Source organism: Xyrauchen texanus, chromosome 29, assembly GCF_025860055.1.
Source record: "Xyrauchen texanus isolate HMW12.3.18 chromosome 29, RBS_HiC_50CHRs, whole genome shotgun sequence".
In the NCBI taxonomy this organism is placed as follows: Eukaryota; Metazoa; Chordata; class Actinopteri; order Cypriniformes; family Catostomidae; genus Xyrauchen; species Xyrauchen texanus.
This window is the reverse complement of record NC_068304.1, coordinates 28429237-28444368: the sequence shown is the minus strand read 5'-3', so window position 1 is coordinate 28444368 and position 15132 is coordinate 28429237. Positions and strand designations below refer to the sequence as shown.

The following is a 15132-nucleotide window of genomic DNA, read 5'->3' as shown; positions in this document are numbered from 1 at the left end:
TGTTTCCCCAGAGATTGTCAGAGCCATGACCTATGTGATAAACCAAGGCATGTCCATGTACTGGGGTACCTCAAGATGGACCGCTATGGAAATAATGGTGGGTTCAAGCATTTTCATAAACCTCAGTGTCAAGTTACCCTGCAGAACACCGCATTTCAGTAGAAATCTACTGTATCACTAAGATGAGATGACTTTTATCCATTTAAACCCACAACCTTACCGTTGTTGGTGCCATGCTCTACGTTAAGCTACAGAACCTGACAACATTAAAAGAAAAATATTTTTTCAATCAATTTTAGGATGAAACATAGGGGAACATAGACTATATTTGAACAGATATTGGCTGATCCAATTTTAAGGTGCCCTGCAGAGCTCACACAAAAGATCCAAGCGTCTGCTTTGATCTCTAACTTAGCACTCTGTAGTGTGGTGTTTCGCCTGGCAAGAACTCGGCATATCGCTGATTATTGACTTTCTGTATAAGGATAAATAGAAACAGGCACTTTGGGGGCAAACAGTATTTGCATTGACAACAGAATAGCACTTCTTGTGTATTTTGTTCACTTCACATATTTTTAGCCCTGAAGTCAGTGTTTGCCAGTATTGTATGCTGCTGTAATTGCAGTGTAGCACAAAGCAAGTTTGCACAAACTGATATGTTGTAATTAAGCACTGGCATTATTAATTCATGGGTGATAAATTGAGGCTTGATCAGGGATTTTACAGGAACAGCCAGCAAGGAGACATAGAGATTACCTGTAATTTGTGTGACAGTGATAATAGCATGTTCTGATGTCACGCCAGATCATTCCATGCAGCACTCCCACGACTGGAACGTAGGTTTACATCATGGAACGTGTAAATGATAGTGCATTGCAAATTCTAAAATCAAAGGAGAGAGATCATGAGAGCTCAGTATGTGCATATATTTTAGCACTTGCATGCACACAAAAAAAGGTGTGAATAGGGTAATCATCAGTTATGTGATATTACTATATGTACTGTATATATGATGAGAAAAGTATTTGCATTCAAAGTGTGATATCTGGAATATTTGCTGCCCTGGAGTACTAGTGGAGAAATTATGAAAGCATCCTTGAGATCATATGTCTGAATAACACCTATTACAAGTATAAAGTGGACCAAAGATGTATTTGGACACTTAAACCACACTTAGAAATATATGAATGCCTTTTTGTTATTTAACAAAACACACACACACACACACACACACAGTAGTTGCTCTTCTAGGGCATCTTTGTGGAGAATCTGACTTCATACATCCACTAAAAAAGAGACCAGATCAGTTTGGTTAAAAAAAAAGCCTCAGAAAAGTGAGATTAGCTCTGAGAAAAGGCCAAGCATCATTTGGTTGTAGATGCCTCTTTGATATTTTGTTATCCATGTCATCAAATTCAATTAATACACTTTAAGTGTGAGTTAAGGATCCAAAAGTGTCCAAATATGTTTGGGATCACTGTACATACACCGATCAGCCACAACATTAAAACCACCTGCCTAAAATGGTGTAGGTCCCCCTTATGCTGCCAAAACAGCACCAACCCGCATTACAAAATGACATTCTGAGATTCTGTTCTTCTCACCACAATTGTACATAGCAGTTCTCTGAGTTACCGTAGACTTTTTCGGTTCGAACCAGTCTGGCTATTCTCTGTTGACCTCTCTCATCAGCAAGGTGTTTCCTTCTGCAGAACTGCCCCTCACTAGATGTTTTTTGTTTTTGGCACCATTCGGAGTAAATTTTAGAGACTTTTGTGTGTGAAAATCCCAGGAGATCAGCAGTTACAGAAACACTCAGTCCAGCCTGTCTGGCACCAACAATCATTCCACGCTCCAAATCACGTAGATCAAAAGTTTTCCCCATTCAGATGGTTGATGTGAAGATTAACTGAAGCTCCTGACCCGTATCTGTATGATTTTATGCACTGCACTGCTGCCACACGATTGGTTGATTAGATAATCGCATGGATGATTGTTGGTGCCAGATGGGCTGGTTTGAGTATTTCTGTAACTGCTGATCTCTTGGGATTATCACACACAATAGTCTTATAATTTACTCAGAATGGTGCCAAAAACACAATACATCCAGTTATGGGCAGTTCTGTGGATGGAAATGCCTTGTTGATGAGAGAGGTCAACAGAGAATGGCCAGACTGGTTCTAACTGACAAAGTCTATTCTGTACAATTGTGGTGAGAAGAAATACTATTCTGAGATGAGGGTTGGTGCTGTTTGGTGGCACGAGAGGGACCTACACAATATTAGGCAGGTGGTTTTAATGTTGTGGCTGATCGGTGTATGTGCAACCAATGGCTGAAGGATAAAGCTTGTAAATAAATAGTTATTCACTTTTCTCTGTAGGAGGCATACTCCGTAGCCAGGCAGTTTAACCTGATTCCTCCAGTGTGTGAGCAGGCTGAGTATCATCTCTTCCAGAGGGAGAAAGTGGAAGTGCAGCTGCCAGAGCTCTACCATAAGATAGGCAGGTGTCAATTCCATCATCAGTCTACATTTACTCACCAAACCCTATCTAAAAATGCATTCTTTCCAAATACGATGTTGTCATGTTAATCACTGACAGGACGCTGCTCATCTTCATAAATCCTAAACTGTCTCTAGATGACATGCTATAATAATATTTTGTGTGTCTGTAGGTGTGGGGGCTGTGACATGGTCCCCTTTGGCCTGTGGGATCATCACTGGGAAGTATGAAAAAGGTATCCCAGACACATCCAGGGCGGCTATGAAGGTACCACAGACAAATTCAGATAAATTGCAGACAAATCTTAATTTACTAGAAATATTGCTGTAGAGCATACAAAATAAGACTAAGAACTAAAACTGTTATTCACTGCCAGGATTCTTCCATCCTGACTCTTTTGTTTTGTCTTATGTTTCATTTTTTTCATTTTCAGTCATACCAGTGGCTGAAAGACAAAATAGTCAGTGAGGATGGACGAAAGCAGCAGGCTAAGTTGAAGGAACTCGGCCATATTGCTGAAAAGCTTGGCTGCACGTTGCCTCAGCTTGCCGTAGGTAAGGCGCATCTCCTCAAGACTTCTGCTACTGATGGAACTGGCAGTTCAGGATTTACATAGCTAGAATGGCTGCTGCATGGTTTCAGTTCTTTGTTGTAATTCTTAAATTATTGTTGATCCAAACAAACAATAATTTTAAAGCACTGCCATAATATCACCCAGGTAGATGCTTCATAACTGTGTTGGTTTAGGGGAGTCCCCCACTTTCTTTTAAGCACTTTAAATGACACTGTCCAGAAAAGTGCTATGAAAATGTGAGGAATTATTTTTATTTTCCCGTCACTCTTTCTGTCCAGCGTGGTGTCTGCGAAACGAGGGTGTAAGCTCTGTACTATTAGGAACCTCTAATGCAGAGCAGCTTACTGAAAACCTGGGAGCCATACAGGTGAACATACAAAATGTTATGTGTATCAGCATATATCACAAACACTTAAAGGTGATGTGTGTAAGTCTAATTTTTAAATACTGTCTTTTAAAAAAAAAAATAAATACTGTCTCCTATCCTAACTTTAAATGCAGTGACAACTATACTGCTGTGCTAAGACAAAACACATACAAATTGTATGACCAAAATCAAATTTCTTAAACTATGATCAGTCGTGGGACTGAAAGTTTGGCTCAACTGTACTAAAACCAAATTATTTTGGTATATAAAGCCATTTTCCTCAGTTTCAGCATTGGCGTATTTCTGAAATCAATGTATTGCCAATGTCCTAATTGATTCCCTTTTCATTTGTTGTCCATCCAGGTACTTCCAAAGATGACGTCCCATGTGGTCTCAGATATTGATCATATACTGGGGAACAGGCCGTACAACAAGAAGGACTATCGGCCGTAGGGCATCGCGTCACACTAAGAGTGAAGAGAGATAGTAACTGATGTGTGTAGCATTGTTGTGCCCTCAGTGGTTCCTGCTCCGACTCTTTTTTCATCATTGGTCTGGCCTCTCTCTGAAGCCTTAGAGAGCTGTCCACAATAACCTGTACCTGCATCATCTCTCTTTTCTGGTGTGCCTTTGCATTCCAACACTACAGCAAGAATCCCAACAAGTGGTGTCAAGCTGTCATTCATAAAGACACCTTGCATTTATAAACAGCAATGCTGTTGAGCACTGCTCTGAAGTCATCTAGAAATTATAATTTAAAATGAACTGATCCATTCTTGGCCTCTGCTCTCAAAATCATCAGCTATTGGAATGTTGGAAGTATTGGGATGGACAGAGAGTGGAGGCCCTCTTGTGTTCAAATGCAGTAACTGCAAATCTGTTTCCACAGACAGTAGAGCAAAAGACTCAGTGGAATGGTCATCTGCATTCGTAAAGATTTTGTTTTGCTTGTGCAAGAAAGCCTGTATTGTTATTCAGTATTTTTATGAGAGACATTTTAAAGAGAATGCGTTTGTTTGTTTCATGCTATGGGCTTCGGGTGTTTCTTACCTGTGGAAGGAAATGTATTGCACACCTGTGATCTTAGAAATGTGATAAAATAATAAGGGTAGCAGTACTCTCTGAGAAATCTATGAACATGTACTGACTTAACATGCAACTGTATTGTAAAAAAAGACCTCAATCCACATAGCCGTATACAGTATTAGAATTGTTCTGAAAATAACATGCATATTGTATCTTATGCCATGGCAGTGTTTATTTAGAAATGAGTGTTCTGGATTCCCACCAGTTTCCTCTTTAGGCCTGGACTTCCATTTAGTCAGAAGATCCGTGAAACACAAATTAGGGCTCAGCAAGGCGCTCACAATATGCATGGCAGCATTGCAGAATTATAGGGTTAAATCTAATTTACAATTTGCAGGAGCCTTGTTGGTTTTTATTATAGCTCTTGCTCACCCTACTTGAAAGCCATACTTTATCATGCCCTTGGCATTTTTATCACAGACATGCTGCTTACCCGGCAGTATTTTACATCTCTGAGCTTTTAGATTAGGCCTAATTTAAAATCTGTTTATATCTAGCACGAGGAAATAAGCAGAATTGTTTATCTGTTCATGAGGCGATTCTCACGAAACCTGTCAAGAAAATGTCCTGGTCACATTGAACCCCAAACCAATACAAATAATATAAGATTAAAATTAATTACAAGCTAAGATCAATCAACAGAATTTGTGGCATAATGTTGATTACCACAAAAATAGTTTCAACTCACCCCTCTTTTTCTATAAAATAAGCCAGAATCGAGGTTACGGTGAGGCACTAGAGTACAACAGATGAGAATGGGGCCATTTTTTGGAGGGTTTAAAGACAGAAATGGAAGCTTACAATTTTATAAGAGCACTTACATTAATTAGTTGTTTAAATTGATGTTTTTATGGCTGTTTGCAGGTTTATGGCTTTACGTTGTAATGGCAATGAAGTTATAAAATTGGAAATAACTTTACAGTGAAAAGATTAGGCATTTATATCACTAAAATCATGTTAACACGCATGTTTACGTCTTGTGGCTATACTTTTACAACAGTATTTTTAATGTTTATGGATTGGTCAACTTCCATTGTAAGTGGCAGTCAATTGAGCTAAATTTACATTGAACCCGGAATATTTCATTGTTATAATTTCTGGACACTTATGCACATTTTAACTTCCAATTCTCCAATTACCATAATGCATCCAGATGGTTTACTTCTACTATTCCCATTGTTTTGAATGATTCTTATTACCATAACAGTAATTTTTTTGCTGTATTACAATAAAAATGCTGCAGCATGATCTTGTTTTATAACAATCAGCAAAAATTAAATGAAGTGCCCAAGGGAGCAGTACTATGATGTGTAAATACTTAATTTAAATATGTTTTCACATTGCAGTAATGCAAATGTCAAAATAACCATCTTGTAAATAGACTTAGGTGGTAAATGTGTGTAACTGCCATAAGAATGCAGCAAAATAAAAAATATTAATGGCCCTAAAAATAAGCTTCCTTTTCTATAAGCAAAGCTTTTGATTTAGGAATAAAATAGCATCAGGACATTTTCTTGACAGGCTTCATGGGAATCACCTGATGGCTCTGTATAGAACAAATCCTAGTAAACCGGTGCATTTCTAGGAGGAAACCTTGATGTAACATCCAAAGAATTCAGAAGGCTTTCCATTGGATAATGACAGTAGTGTTGCCTTTAGTCCTATCTCCCTGCGGAGTGCCTTGATTCTAACCTGCATGAACATTAGGGCTTACCCATTCTCCCATGGGTCCATGAGTGTAATACTGTGAGCTTTTGTCAATTTTAAATTAAGTGTTTTACAAAATTGAAGAGATCACACCATAGACTCCTGTTTTTAAAATTGTTTCAGGAGGGAAAAAAAAAGACATGTTGGATTCACAGCTGTTATGAATCTCTGCATCAGGGTCTTTTATCATATCATGTATCTCTCCCTGTATGGCCACAGTGAATTCTGTAAATATAAATATTTACACAGTATATAGAGGTAGATTATTTATGCTTGAAATAAAAAATGCATAAGGCCAGTAAATCCAAGTGTATGCTTTACTCATTTATCAACTGTAGGGGAAAAAAGGAAGAGACACTGGTCTCAACTGCCATTTATTTGTACAAAACAAAAAAGTCCAGACGTAAAAAGGCCTTTCAGCATTTATCGATCATGAATTTCATGAAAGTTTTACAGAGGAAATGATAAATGCCCTCCCAAAAAGAAAACAACCCTTCCTCCCCTAACTCAATCGTTTCATTTGTTTGTTCCTCATCTTCTACTGATGCAATCAGTCTCTTATTTGGACCCTGTAGACAGCAGGGCGATCAGACCTGAAGAGGCACTAATGGACAGAATGTAGTTGCTGTAAAACAAACATCAAGGGGACACATTACACTTCAATGCAGTTGGTGCATGTCAATATGTTTACCAAACAAACAATAAATATTCAAGAGAGATTATAGTATAGCAAACTTTGGTCTGATGATGTAGTCATGTGGAAAGGAAGTAAGAGTGCTTACACTGTTGGATTGAAGTTTTTCAACAGGAAGAAAGAGGCAACGATGACAAGCAAGAGGAACAGAGTGTTGTTGTAAAAGATGGAGAAAGTTGTGGCCTCATAATCAGCGACTTCATTCTTCTTCCAAAGGATTCTGTAGAAATGAGAAGCAGATCAAAAGGCTACATAAAGAGTAGATGTCATTAAATCCATTTTACTCAAGCTACCAAAACCATTCAAAGATCAATACAATACATGTGACAAACTTACCTCTCGTCCTTCTCTTTGCGGGACATTTTGCGGTTGTCTGCTTCAGAGAGCTTGCGGGTCACTTCCTTGGACACAGCATCTTCACGTTTCTGGGCCACTCTGAAAGTGCCAGTTCCTTAATTATCAATTCGGTTGTCTTATTTAATCAACTAACATAGTTGACATTAAAGGGATAGTTCACCCAAAATTGAAAATGTTCTCATCATTTACACACCCTCATGCCATCCCAGATGTGCAAGTCTTTCTTTTTAAGAAAAATTAAGATTTTTAGAAAAAAATGTCAGCTCTGTTGGTCCATTTAATGCAAGTGAATGGTGGACAGAACTTTGAAGGTCCATAAATGTAGCATAAAAGTAATCCATACGACTCCAGTGGTTTAAGAAAGGACATAAGTGTGGGTGAAAAACAGATCAATATATAAGCCCCCTTTTACTATAAATTTCCACTTTTACATTCTTTGTGCATATCGCCACCTACTAGGCAACGTTTCTGAAGACATCGATTAAACCGCTGGAGTCTTATGGATTGCATTTATGGTGCCTTGATTAGCTTTTTGGAGCTTCAAAGTTCTGGCCACCATTCACTTGCATTAAGTGGACTAGCAGAGCTGGGATATTTTTGTGTTCAAAAGAAAGTCATTCACATCTGGGATGGCATGAGGGTGAGTAAATGATTAGAACATTTTAATTTTTGGGTGAACTATCCCTTACATATCCAAAACAGTCAATCAGAATTAGTATTAACTGAGTGCATTGAAACACAATGTGTTGAGATCCAAGGGACACCATCTTACTTATGCTTAAGGACAAATTTAACATTCTTGTAAGCGAAGGCAACCAGGTATGTACTGACTAAGGTCATGACTGCATACAGCACTGCGGACTGGACCAAATCCATATGCCAGATCCTCCAGAAAAGCCCTGTTTCGAAAAGACAAATAAGCAAAAAGTAGACAAATACTCAACCCAAAGGGAGTAATCGTACTTGTACTCATGGAACAATCAATAACACAAATCTTTTAGCATTCAGATTTGACAAACAATGGTCACTGTCATCAAAGAACATTTATTGAATGAATCACTAGCAAATCATATAACAAAATATTATATAAAACACAAACACCCCACACAGAGAGTTCATTTGGAGTATGATATAGATTCGTGCAAGACTATTCAATCTAACTAGCAACATTTGTCATAATAGAAGTAGCGGATTAGAATAGAATAGAATCGACTAAGACTTCTGAATCGTTGTTGAATTAATCAAACAGCATCAGAAACTAGAGTCTCCAGCTGCTGAACTTACAGATCGGGATCGCGGACACAATGAGACCATTGCCGTAGAAAAGCGCCGTGGATTTAGCGGACAGATTCCTGCTAAAGTCCTGCAGGAGGAGATCCTCCTCTGACTGCTGTTTGTTGCTTGCTTTGGGTGCCATGGCTATAGTCTTTCCTTCTCTCCGATCCTTAGCACGGCTGAAAAGAGACAGACACGTATGTGCTCCGAATGGATGAAGCGATTACGCCGCGTCAGCACAAACAGTGACGTAGAATGAATGCTCGCGCTCGCAAAGCTGTGGAAGTCTCGCGGACGTGCTGCCTTCTACTGTATGGGATGAACAATCGCACTTGCCACAGGAGACTGTGGATTGGCGATACCACTTATTTTCTTTTCGATCCGATATCAATATTTTCAAGTCCAGTATCGTCGAAACCAATACCGATACCAATACTTCTGTAAAATTTATTTTTTGCGATTACTTGGGATAAAATGGGTAATTTTAAATAATAATTTTAGTCATTATTCAAGTCATGAATATTATTTTATTTTTTTTGCCTAAACAGAAAATGATTAGACTTCTGTTTTGTTTACCCTTACAAAAATTAAACATTTCACTACAGTGATACAGTATAGTTTAACCATGGTATTTAGGTACCACACAATTAACTATGGTTGCTACTACAATATTACTGTAGTAAATCAATGGGTTCAATGGTATATTAACTTCATGTTAAATATGTATTTAAATTAATAGGTGTCATTATTGTTCCTTTTATTATGCTACTATGAAAAGCTCTTTGTTCTGGCGGCCACAAGTATCATCAGTTTTTTCATGTGGGCATGCGCAAAATCCTAAAACTGATAGGAGGACATACAATGTATATATGCCCTAGACTACACACCAGAAGCTGTTTCTCTGATTTTCTATCATTACCTCTACAAGGCACTGATCCCTCTTGTATGAACAAGTGTTGTGATGTGTTTTTCAGCATTTATGAATGGTAAATGGTCTGCACTTATATAGCACCTTTTTAAGCCTTAACGGTATTCAAAGCACTTTACAATGTGACTCATTCACCCATTCACACACATACACCAATGGCAGCAGAGCTGCTATGTAAGGTGCTATCCTGCCAACTTGGGGTTCAGTGTCTTGCCCAAGGACACTTCAGCATGTGGAGTCATGTGGGCCAGGATTCAAACCACCAACCTTGCAATTAGTGGCTGACACGCTCTACCAACTGAGCCACAGCATCCACTGAATGTTAAGATGAGTAGAAGAAGAAACAGTTCACATCCTGAACAAGTATTTAATATAGCCTAATCCATTTTATTTCACTTTGAAGCTTATGATTATTGTTCATGGTAACCAAATAATAATAACCCTAGTTTAGAATTTGGAATCAATATTTTTGTTTGAGGATCGATATTTTTGATACAACATCAGTATCGGAAGTATTGATACTTTTAGGATCGATCCACCCATCCCTACAGGAGACTCGAGTCTTTTAAATCCCATCCCAGGGCAAGATAGAACTCTTTAAAGGCATTATTAATATCAATGGCCGAGGTAAAAATTTCACCACCAGCAGATTTCACTGAGGGAATGGTAGAAAAAGATTCTCTCTGCTTTATATATCTAGCCAAAAGCTTCCCTGCTTTGCCCCCCATCTTGAAGTATGACTGTCTTGCCCTTAATAACCAAAACTCCTCTTTCCATGACAAAATAGTAAGTTATCAGTATTTCAAACGGGTCAAATCTCTGAGGCCATCAAACGACATTCGGCACTTCAGCTCTGCCTCTGCACTTTTAATATTCCTTTCCAACTCCACGAGTTCTCGTGCTTTGGATTTTATGATAAATGAGGCATACTGTATGGTCCGACACCTAAGAACCACCTTAAGTGCCTCCCAAGCCACATCCACAGAAGATACTGAGGACCAGCTGGTCTCCATATCAGAGGGGTTACCAGGATATCATGTTTGGGGGGGCAACATAAACAATTGAAAAAATCGGCGCAAAATTAAGCTATACTACACACAATCTGTTTTAGTGCATATCTTTTTCTAAGCCAGGAACCCAGAGATAGGCACAGGGCCCCTATTAGACTATAGGGCTATCACATAAAAGTTAGTTAAACCAGGTCAACATTAATAATGTGATGATGATATTATTATTATTTATTATTATTACTATTGACAGATTCATATATCAGATCACGGTGATTGCCTGGTGATGAGTGACAGGTGTTTGCTTGTGAGAAGACGTGCTACACGAGTAGGCAACCGAGACGAGAGAGTTTTTTAAATGAATCTGAAGTCACATTGTATAGACAAGAGGTAAATTAATTTGTTTCTTCTTCTAAGCTGTTCCAGACTTAGGTGCTACTTTTAGGGCTAAAATGCTCTGTGAATTACTCTTAGTAAAACACATTAGGAGTCTAAAGTTATGAAGCTACTTGTAGCCTCTTATAAGATTCTTTGTGAATGCGGACCCAGGTAAAATTTTTTGATATGCTCATTTGAACGGTATGAGAACAGTATTTTAATGTTATTCTCTGGTTGTAAGTGCTGACGACTGTGACCACTGCGCACTCTGGTTGTTAATGTGATCAGGTGTTCTGACAAAACATCATACCCATCAGAATGGGATACCTTCAGTTAATGCGCATGCGCAGCAGTGAAATTTGTAGAATTGCGCATGCGTTAAATTTAAAACATCATTTCAGCGTACCTAAGATTACAAGCGGTAAGTGTTGGTGTATTATATTGCGTATTATATACACAATATACAGTGTGTGTTAAATGCATAATGTTTGCCTCAAACTATGTTGTACATATTGTTGATAAACATATTGTATGTTTAAATTTGTATTAAAATATTTTTCAATCTGTCTATAAACAAAGAATGTTTTTATAATTTATTTTCTTTTAGTAAGATACACAGAAATAGGTTATGAAGGGGTACGATGGTAAGTGTGAAAACTAACAAAAAAGGATACCCCAACACTTCATTTTCTATGAAGCAAGACCTATAAAAACAGGGGCTATCAAAACAGCATACCCCTTTATAAACTGTATTTTTATTAAACCAGGGGCTATCAAAACAGCATACCCCTTTATAAACTGTATTTTTATTAAACCAGGGGCTATCAAAACAGCATACCCCTTTATAAACTGTATTTTTATTAAACCAGGGGCTATCAAAACAGCATACCCCTTTATAAACTGTATTTTTATTAAACCAGGGGCTATCAAAACAGTATACCCCTTTATAAACTGTATTTTTATTAAACCAGGGCTATCAAAACAGCATACCCCTTTATAAACTGTATTTTTATTAAACCAGGGGCTATCAAAACAGCATACCCCTTTATAAACTGTATTTTTATTGAACCAGGGGCTATCAAAACAGCATACCCCTTTATAAACTGTATTTTTATTGAACCAGGGGCTATCAAAACAGCATACCCCTTTATAAACTGTATTTTTATTGAACCAGGGGCTATCAAAACAGCATACCCTTCACAAACACTGGTATGCTGTTTTGACAAAGTAGGCTAAATTGACAGACCCCGCTATAAAACTCAACTTCCGGTATGCGTCTGCTGTTTTTGTCAATTTTAAGTTTTAATTTAAAATGTTTGCGATTTTAATATAAATACATGGTTAAATATTTTTCCACTTAATTGCTCGAGCAAATTAATATATACATCTGTATAGAAGTAATGCATTGAATACGTTGATTAAATTGGGTTTTAACGTGAATACGTCTATTAAAGAGTGTATATGTGTACAAAGAGAATCGCAATGCAGACAAAACTTTTTTTTTTTTTTAAATAAAAGTTGTTGATAACTTCTGGATTTGAAATAAAAAAAATAGTGAGTATGCATACTCACTATGTGTTTCTGGTACAGTACAGCCACGGATCAGTTAGACTACAAAGTAACGCAGCATATGTGAAAGCATATCGCGCTGCTCGTGCACCGCATACAGTGCACTGCACACTGCTTTCTCATCGCCGCACATTCTATCAGCTGCAGTTCTGGCACCTCGATCAGTCCCCGAAAACTCGACGTACATTCACATCATATGTTAATGCAGGGGTAGAGTTACACTCACAGGACATTGCACTTATTCGCAATCACAAAAGTTCATTGTTTGCTCGTGCTTTAAAGCTCTGCCAGGTAAACATTTCATTGGCGTTCTGTTCTGACATAATGCACTTTTTCTGAGCGCGTACGCCGAGCTCGCAAGACTGTGAAACAGCGCCAAAACTGGATTTTTGTTATGTCAGACCTCACTCATCTGCTAGCGATGGAAAAATATGCACAAAACAATCCACTTTTAAATTGTAATTTATCATCAGATGGACAGATTATTTCTCAAATTCTCAGGGGAGGCAGAGCTTATCCTAGGGGAGGCACTGCCTCCCCCAGCCTCCCCCAGACACGCCTCTGCTCCATATAAACATTGATTTAAGTCTTTAACATTTGTTGGAAATCAGGATTTTGCAAAAGGGCTATATTAAAGTGTCAACTATATTATTTATTTTTCTCTGAATGTGTCAACACCTCCAAAATAAACAGGGTGATCTTTAATATTTGACCTGATTGAGAGATTTGAATTGTAGATGTTTATTTATCAATATTATGACCCCCTGCTCTTATTGAGCCAGCACTAAAAAAAAAATGTCCACCCAAATTGTTCAGCTTCATGCGAGAAAAGATGTGTTTCTTGAAGAAACACTATGTCACATTTCTTACGCTTAAGAAAATAAACAATCTTCCTTCTTTTTATCGGGTTCACATTCCATGTGGAGAAAGATAACCCACTCATATAAATATTTAACATTTTGATATAATAGACTAAATTAATTGTGTGTCAAAAACAAGATTATACAGACCATATACCAACATTAGTGCAACAATCAAACCCTGGACTCCCCCCCGAACCAAACAAACAGAAAAAAGAAAATCCCTGTAAAAGGTCCATGTACGCCTACGAGAGCCCTGCGACAACATTGCCATTGGATTGCTCAAGACTGGTGATTCTGCACAAATTTTGTAATGCAAAACTAAATAACAGAAAATAATCTGTAAAGCAAACCCCAGCCAATAGGCAGAATAAACACAAAAAATATGTAGATTCATTCACAGAACTGCCTCGAAGGTGTGTTCCTCCATAAAACAAATTCTATCAGATATAAAGCCGTTCAGTTTCCTCAGACAGACAAACAAGTGTTCGTGAGCTGGCTGTTTATTTGTTTTTATTTTATTTTTTTTTATTTAACCTTTATATAACCAGGAAAGTCCCATTGAGGTTAAAAACCTCTTTTTCAAGGGAGTCCTGGCCAAGAGGCAGCAAAAACACAATCAATTACATTTATAAAGGTTATACAACACAAATAATTAAAAACATTTACAATTTAAACAGGTCATTTCAGGTTCTCTCAATCTGGACTTAAAAGCATTTAAGGAAATTAGTTCAGATCATTTCAAGTCTTTTGCAAAAAGTTCCATGCAGAAGGAGCGGAGTAGACAAAAGCCCTTTTCCCCAGTTCTGTTTGGGCAAATGGAACAAAGAGCAGCAAGTGATCATTTGATCGCAATGAATAAGAACCAACACTTCTCCATGTGATTAAACTACTGATGTAGGATGGCAACAGACCAAGCACGGCCTTATAGATAAAAATATGCCAATGCCCTGATCTCCTGTTGGACAACGATGGCCATCCCACTCTGGAATATAATTCACAATGATGGGTCAGATTTTTACAATTCGTAATAAATCTCAGAGACGCATGATAAACAGTGTCAATCTTATGCAGACATTGTGCTGAAGCGGTCCTATACACCAGGTCACCATAATCTAAGACAGATAAAAATGTTGCAGTGACTAGCTGCTTTTTGCTTTAAAAGAAAAACTAAATTTATTTAGAAAGAAAAAAGACAGTTTAAGTTTCTTCACAAGGTTGTCTATATGAGGTTTAAAAGTGAGAGCATCATCAAGCCAAATGCCATGGTACTTATAAAAATGAACCACCTCTATGACACTTCCAGTCAAAGTGAACACAGAAGGAGGAACTTTATAAACCTTCTTAGTATTACTAAACAGCATCAACTTGGTCTTATCAGCACTGAGAACCAGTTTAAGCTGCATAAGCTTGTGTTGAACCACATCAAAAGCTTTCTGCAAAGACTCAACCGCTTTAGCTGGGGACGATCCAAAACAATAATAATCGTGTCATCAGCATAGAAATGCATATTAGCATCCGACACATTTTGGCCCAATTCATTTATATACATAATAAACAGGAGAGGACCCAATATTGAGCCTTGTGGCACCCCCTTGTGGACCTTCACTAATGCAGAACATAGACCATCACATTTAATACACTGAGTCCTGTCACTCAGATAATTCATGAACCAGGAAACTGCACAATCAGACAATCCCAAACAAAGAAGCCTATGCTTTAAAACAGCATGGTCCACTGTGTCAAAAGCTTTCGACAGATCAAGAAAAAGTGATGCACAGAATTGCTTTCTATCAAGGGCTGACAAGTATGTCATTAATTACTTTTG

General features: G+C 37.8%; 2 protein-coding genes across 3 annotated transcripts in view; one reads left to right on the top strand and one right to left on the bottom strand.

Annotated features, from left to right (window-relative positions):
- The window catches only part of LOC127622837 (voltage-gated potassium channel subunit beta-1-like), a 116451-nt gene extending 109912 nt beyond the window's left edge, over window positions 1–6539 (top strand). For both annotated transcript variants that reach the window (XM_052096942.1, XM_052096943.1), the window contains 6 exons: window positions 12–97; window positions 2382–2502; window positions 2675–2769; window positions 2936–3056; window positions 3355–3443; window positions 3807–6539. In XM_052096942.1, coding sequence (XP_051952902.1) covers window positions 12–97; window positions 2382–2502; window positions 2675–2769; window positions 2936–3056; window positions 3355–3443; window positions 3807–3896 — 602 coding nt within the window. In that variant the 3' untranslated portion in view covers window positions 3897–6539. The remainder of the gene's footprint in view (window positions 1–11; window positions 98–2381; window positions 2503–2674; window positions 2770–2935; window positions 3057–3354; window positions 3444–3806) is intronic.
- A 57-nt stretch (window positions 6540–6596) lies between these two features.
- LOC127622839 (translocon-associated protein subunit gamma) lies at window positions 6597–8802 on the bottom strand. The gene is made up of 5 exons (XM_052096946.1): window positions 8572–8802; window positions 8060–8186; window positions 7267–7365; window positions 7019–7150; window positions 6597–6861 (listed from the first exon to the last, which is right to left on the bottom strand). Exons 1-5 carry the CDS (start codon window positions 8702–8704, stop codon window positions 6795–6797), a joined length of 558 nt encoding a protein of 185 aa, XP_051952906.1. The 5' UTR covers window positions 8705–8802; the 3' UTR covers window positions 6597–6794.
- Between the last annotated feature and the right edge of the window lie 6330 nt (window positions 8803–15132).